Here is a 6,000-nt window from a genome sequence, read left to right on the forward strand (position 1 = left end):
ATGTTAATGTTATCGCCGGGTTCGGGTTTTCTGAATGAAACTTTGCACTTGGTGTCGAATCGTAACTTTATTTCTTTTTCGATTAGCACAAGAACGCTATGTACAAGAGTGTTCTCTTTTCGCTCTCTCGATTGAGACTGCTGTGAGTACAGCGCGAGTTTTGGAGCGCGCGTAGGGCACGTTATCGTGATTGGATCCCTTAAAGTAAGGCGAGATACTTCGGCCAATTAGGCGCGAGTGATCACGAGGCTATCACGCTGTTTTTCAAATTCCATCGCGATACAATCATCTTTGAAAAGGATATTCAAACATTCTCAACGGTTTGCTCCGAAAAATAAAAAAAATATATATTACCGTATTTCTCAACAAATGTAATACACTTAATTGTATTACTAAAATATAAATTAAAATTTATAATAAGTTTTAGAATAAGTTTTAAATATTAAAAATAAAATAATATTCGAATTTATAAGAAATTATCGCGTTCGGATTGTGGGTCACGCAATAAGTTGCACGTCCCGTCATCCGAACAGTTAGCCGATTATTTATGCACATGCTGTCAAATCATTACATAAGTAATCTTTTCAATATCTCGCGGTTATTTATGCATTAATTTTTTTATAAAAATATTTGCCACTGACCGTAAATCGTTGAACAAAAAGTATATGTGTAGTGTACGCGCATGCGCGGCAGAGGAGCGAGTGTGTGTGACGCACGACAGTACGCATGTAGCAGGAAGGATAATAAATAAAGTATATACTTGTACCTAAAACCTGTGTGATTATTGAGAATACCAGAACATTACAAGTGGCGACGAGGAAGAAGAACTTGAGTGCCAAGAAGTAAATAAACAGGTAAAAGGAAAGAAAAAAAAAGTAAAGTAAACTAACTTCCGTGCATTGTCAATTGACGTCTATAAATTTGCTATAGAAAACAAGTCAGTTTAGAAGATAGAGAACTAAAGAATTGTAACATGATCCATAAAAATTTAACTAAGATAGAGGAAACATAATTGTATTGTGGCGATTACATCGTCACATACTTCCCTGAAATTAACAAGGAAAACACGCATACGAATACGGACACTCACATATACGAAAAGGACAAGGACACAAATAAACATAAATAAAATATAACAGACGAGACGAAAGACGAGTAGCAGAGAAGCAAATAAGTAAAACATATAGAAAATTCGCGAAGCCTCTCGAAGCCTATCGAAGGGCGTTTTGAGGCAAGATAGGAAAAACATTTTTGACATGTAGGGTATTCCGTCTTCGACAGTCGCCGCGCACGGACGCACTTTATTTAATCCAAGCGATATACGTATATGTATTAACACTTACAGTTTGCATGGAAGAATATATATTCAGTTAATTATAATCACTGCATCACGTTATTAATTCCGGTATCGTACCTCCTAAGTAATCGCGACACGCGAAAACGGCTAAAGTGGTGACCCCGACGTGATCGCGAACGAGCGGGAATTCGCGATTTTTTTTATTTTATATTTTTTTTGTTTTTTTGTTTTTGTGACCACACGGATTACTGAGTGCGGTGCGTGTGCAATGGTGGTGACACGAGACGAGGAAACGAGCGCTCCGCTGACGGAGCCGGAGGCACGAGTGCTGGAGCAGCCGCGACTACACGGAATGCCGATAAGTCTGCCCGGGATGCAACCGGCGAGATTCGAACAGCCGCCAGGGTATTTTTTACCCGCCCCTGAGGTGAGCCGCGTGGGCATGCGGATGCCGGAGTTCACGCCGTCAGACCCTGAGCTCTGGTTCAGTATCGTCGACCGGAGTTTCCAAGCCGCCGGAATTACGGTCGACGCGACGAAATTCGGGTACGCGCTGACGGCCATCGGACCGCGCTATACGGTCGAGGTGCGCGACGTTATTATGAATCCGCCCGCGGAACGCGCATACGAGACTTTAAAATCAGAACTGATCAAACGGCTCAGCTTGTCGCAGGAGCACAAAACCCGAAGACTCCTCGAGCACGAAGAAATCGGGGATCGCAAGCCGTCGCAGTTCTTGCGGCACCTGCGCGGCCTCGCCGGAAGTGTCGTGGGCGACCAGGTCCTACGAACGATCTGGCTAAGTCGGCTGCCGGCGTACATTCAGCCGCATTTAGTGACGCGAACGGGGGACACGCCAGAACAGTTGGCGGACATCGCGGACGCGATAATCGAGGCGACCCGGGCGCCGGTGTTCCAAGTGGCGGAAGCGACGAGAGCCGTGGCGCCTCAGGGGCAGAGCGCGAGTGATCCCGCGTCTCTGGAGGCAATATTCGAGGTGCGGCTGGCGCAGATGCGGCTGACGATGCAGCAGGAGATCGCGGAGCAGATGGCGGCAATTCGGAAATCAATTGAGGCGATCGGCAATGAGCGCTACCGAGGGGGTCGCGATGACGACCGACGTCGTCCGCGTTCGCGTTCGCGTTCGCGCCCGCGCGCGCGATCGGGAGGTCGCGATCCGCCGGCCAGTGGGATGTGCTGGTATCACTGGCAATTCGGGGCGGACGCCAGACAATGCAGAGCACCCTGCTCGATGCAGCAGGGAAACGCAGGGGCCGGTCGCTAGTGGCGGCGAGCGACTTAGGCCACGGTACGCGACGCCTATTTGTGACCGACGCGACTTCCAAAGTGACTTTTTTAATCGACACGGGTGCAGATCTCTGCGTGTACCCTCGGAAGATGGTTCGAGGACTACGACAGAGATCCACCTACGAACTTTCGGCCGCCAACGGTACACCGATTTTTACGTACGGAACAGAGACTTTACAATTAAATTTCGGATTACGACGGGCATTTTCGTGGCGGTTCGTGGTCGCGGACGTCTCGAGACCGATAATCGGCGCCGATTTTCTCGCGCATTACGGACTGCTGGTGGACTTACGCGGATCGCGTTTGATCGATCAACTGACGAGTCTAACCGCGCGTGGACGTTGCATCCAGTGTGATGCACCCAGCGTAAAGACAATTACGGGAGAGACTCAGTACCACCGATTGCTGGAGCAGTACGCCGACATCGCGAGGCCGGACGGGCGTCCGGGAGGCGCGATCCATGCCACGCGGCATTATATAGAAACGACACCGGGACCGCCCGTCGCGTGCAAGCCGCGGAGACTCGCTCCGGACCGATTGGCGGCGGCAAAGCGAGAATTTCGGAAAATGGTGGAAGTCGGGGTCGCGCGACCTTCGAATAGTTGCTGGTCGGCTCCCCTGCACATGGTGCCAAAGAAGGGCGAGGAATGGCGGCCCTGCGGAGATTACAGGGCGTTAAACGCGCGAACGATTCCTGATCGCTACCCGGTGCGACACATACAAGATTTCGCGCAGGCTCTCGCCGGAAAGACAGTCTTTACAACGTTGGACTTGGTGCGCGCGTATCATCAGATTCCGGTGGCGGAAAGAGACGTGCCGAAAACGGCGATCACCACGCCGTTCGGCATGTACGAATTTCCGTACATGTCATTCGGATTACGCAACGCGGCGCAGACATTCCAGCGCTTTATAGACGAAGTTCTGCGCGATTTCGATTTTTGTTACGCGTACATCGATGACATCCTCGTCGCGTCATCATCGGAGGAAGAACATCGCGAACACCTGCGGATGTTGTTCGAGCGCCTTCGAGAATACGGGGTCATCATCAACCCCGCGAAGTGTAAATTCGGCCAGAGTAGCGTGGAATTCCTCGGATACAAAATTTTCCGAAGGAGGAACTCGCCCGCTGCCGGCGCGGGTGGAGGCGATACTGACGATGCAGTCGCCGAGGACGGCGAAGGAGCTTCGGAGATATTTGGGCATGGTGAACTTCTATAGGAGGTTCATGCCCGGGGCCGCCGAAGCATTGACGCCTCTGAACGACCTTCTACAGGGAAATATTAAAGGAAAGGCGACGATATCGTGGACGGCGCGGGCTCAACAGGCATTCGAGGCATCAAAGACAAATCTAGCCCAAGCTGCACTGTTGAGACACCCCAGGGTGAACACGGAGCTCGCTTTGTTTACCGACGCGTCCGAACAAAGCATCGGCGCGTCGTTACAACAACGAGGCAATGACGGCTGGAAACCATTGGCGTTTTTCTCGAAAAGGCTAAGCCCAGCCGAAACGAAATACAGCGCGTTCGACCGAGAGCTGTTGGCAGTTTACCTGGCGGTGAAGAACTTTCGGCACATGGTGGAGGCCCGCACGTTCACGATATACACGGACCACAAACCAATCATGTACGCATTCCGCCAGAAGCCTGAGAAGAGCACGCCGCGACAGTTCCGCTACCTGGACTTCATCGGGCAGTTCACCACCGACATTCGACACGTGGCGGGCGTGGAAAACGTCGTGGCCGACGCGTTGTCGAGGATCGAGGAGCTCAATTCTCCCCTGGATTACGCCGCGTTGGCGGAATCGCAGGAGAAGGACGAGGAGATCGGAGAATACCTACGGCGAGAGTCTGGGCTGAAGCTCGAAAAAGTAGAGATTCCCGGAATCGGGAGAGAAATTTATTGCGACACGGCAACAACAACACCACGACCATTTTTGACAAGGCCTTTTCGCCGGGCCGCATTTGACCTAATACACAATTTGGCGCATCCAGGGATAAAGGTGACGGGCAAGCTCGTGGCGCAGCGCTACGTTTGGCCGTCTATGAGCGCCGACTGCCTGGTCTAGGCTCGAGCATGTGTGCCTTGCCAACAATCAAAGGTATCACGACACGTGTCGGCACCGCTTGGAACAATTGCTGCGCCGTCCAGCAGGTTCGAGCATATCCACCTGGATATCATCTTGATGCCGGTCTCGGAGGGCAAACGATATTGCCTGACGTGCGTGGACCGTTTCACACGATGGCCTGAGGCGTTCCCGTTACGAGATCAGGAAGCGGAGATGGTCGCGAGGGCCTTCTACGGGGGATGAATCTGCCGGTTTAGGGCGCCTCTACAGATCACGACGGACCAGGGCCGCCAGTTCGAGTCCCATCTTTTTCGGCGGCTCAGCGAGCTGACAGGAGTGCAGCAGCTGAGGACGACGGCTTACCACCCGCAGGCAAACGGAATGGTCGAGCGGTTCCATCGCCAGCTCAAAGCGGCCATCAAATGTCAGCGGGAAGATCGCTGGACAGAGGTACTGCCGACGGTGCTGCTCGGGATCCGAGCAGCGTGGAGAGACGACCTGCAGGCGACCGCAGCGGAGCTGGTGTACGGCCAGACTCTGAGGATCCCCGGGCAGTTCCTCAGCCGACGACCTGCGGACAGCGAGGACGGCGCTGCCGACTTCGCAAGGACGCTGCGTGAGCAATTCGAGGAGCTACGACCGGTGGACGGTACCCGACACGGGGAGCGACGGCCGTTCATTTGTAAGGACCTGGCGACGGCCGAACAGGTGTTCGTGCGACGCGAGGGGCCCAAAAAGATGCTGCAGGCGCCGTACGAGGGGCCGTACGCAGTGGTCAGCCGAGGCGACAAAGTCTTTGTCGTGCGTATGCACGGCAAGGAGAAAACTGTCTCAATAGACAGGCTAAAACCCGCTTACATTTTACAGCCCGAAGCAGGAGATGGCAGCTCGGCAGAGTCGGCGACACGGAGCTGAGAGGATGCGGCCGACGGACGGACGGCGCGAGGCCAGGACACCGAGGTCGAGCAACGAAGCGCGCGAGAGGACGCGAGGCCGCTGCCCCGAGAGAGCGAGAGAACGACAAGAGCGGGAAGAAAGGTCCGATTCCCGAGTCGATTCCAGGCGGGCCTGTGACGCCGAGGAGCCAGGATGTGCGTCGAAAGCCGTGAGAAACCGCCGCGAAAAATATAAAAAAAGGGACTTATATATCTCGCGATTTAATTTTCTTTTTGATGTTTGTTCTCGAGAAAAGTTTTTGTTTTAGTGTAATCGACACGAGCCGCGGAACGCAGACGAAACATAAACGAATTCGACATATTAGAAATCTGTATATAGATTCTGCGTTTTGTTTTATTCATGTAGAATTAAATTGACGAGTCTCGGACCGAGA

General features: G+C 52.6%; 2 protein-coding genes across 2 annotated transcripts; both read left to right on the top strand.

The window, feature by feature from the left end:
• The first annotated feature begins 1,565 nt into the window (after positions 1–1,565).
• Positions 1,566–2,582, top strand: LOC114936027 (uncharacterized). Its single transcript, XM_029308995.1, has one exon. The coding sequence runs from the start codon at positions 1,566–1,568 to the stop codon at positions 2,580–2,582; it is 1,017 nt and encodes a 338-aa protein (XP_029164828.1).
• Positions 2,583–5,051: 2,469 nt separating this feature from the next.
• LOC146722079 (uncharacterized) lies at positions 5,052–5,585 on the top strand. Its single transcript, XM_085485533.1, has one exon. The coding sequence runs from the start codon at positions 5,052–5,054 to the stop codon at positions 5,583–5,585; it is 534 nt and encodes a 177-aa protein (XP_085341659.1).
• Positions 5,586–6,000: the final 415 nt, after the last annotated feature.

Source organism: Nylanderia fulva, unplaced genomic scaffold, assembly GCF_048542155.1.
Source record: "Nylanderia fulva isolate GAGA-0341 unplaced genomic scaffold, ASM4854215v1 Scaffold372, whole genome shotgun sequence".
Lineage (NCBI taxonomy): Eukaryota > Metazoa > Arthropoda > Insecta > Hymenoptera > Formicidae > Nylanderia > Nylanderia fulva.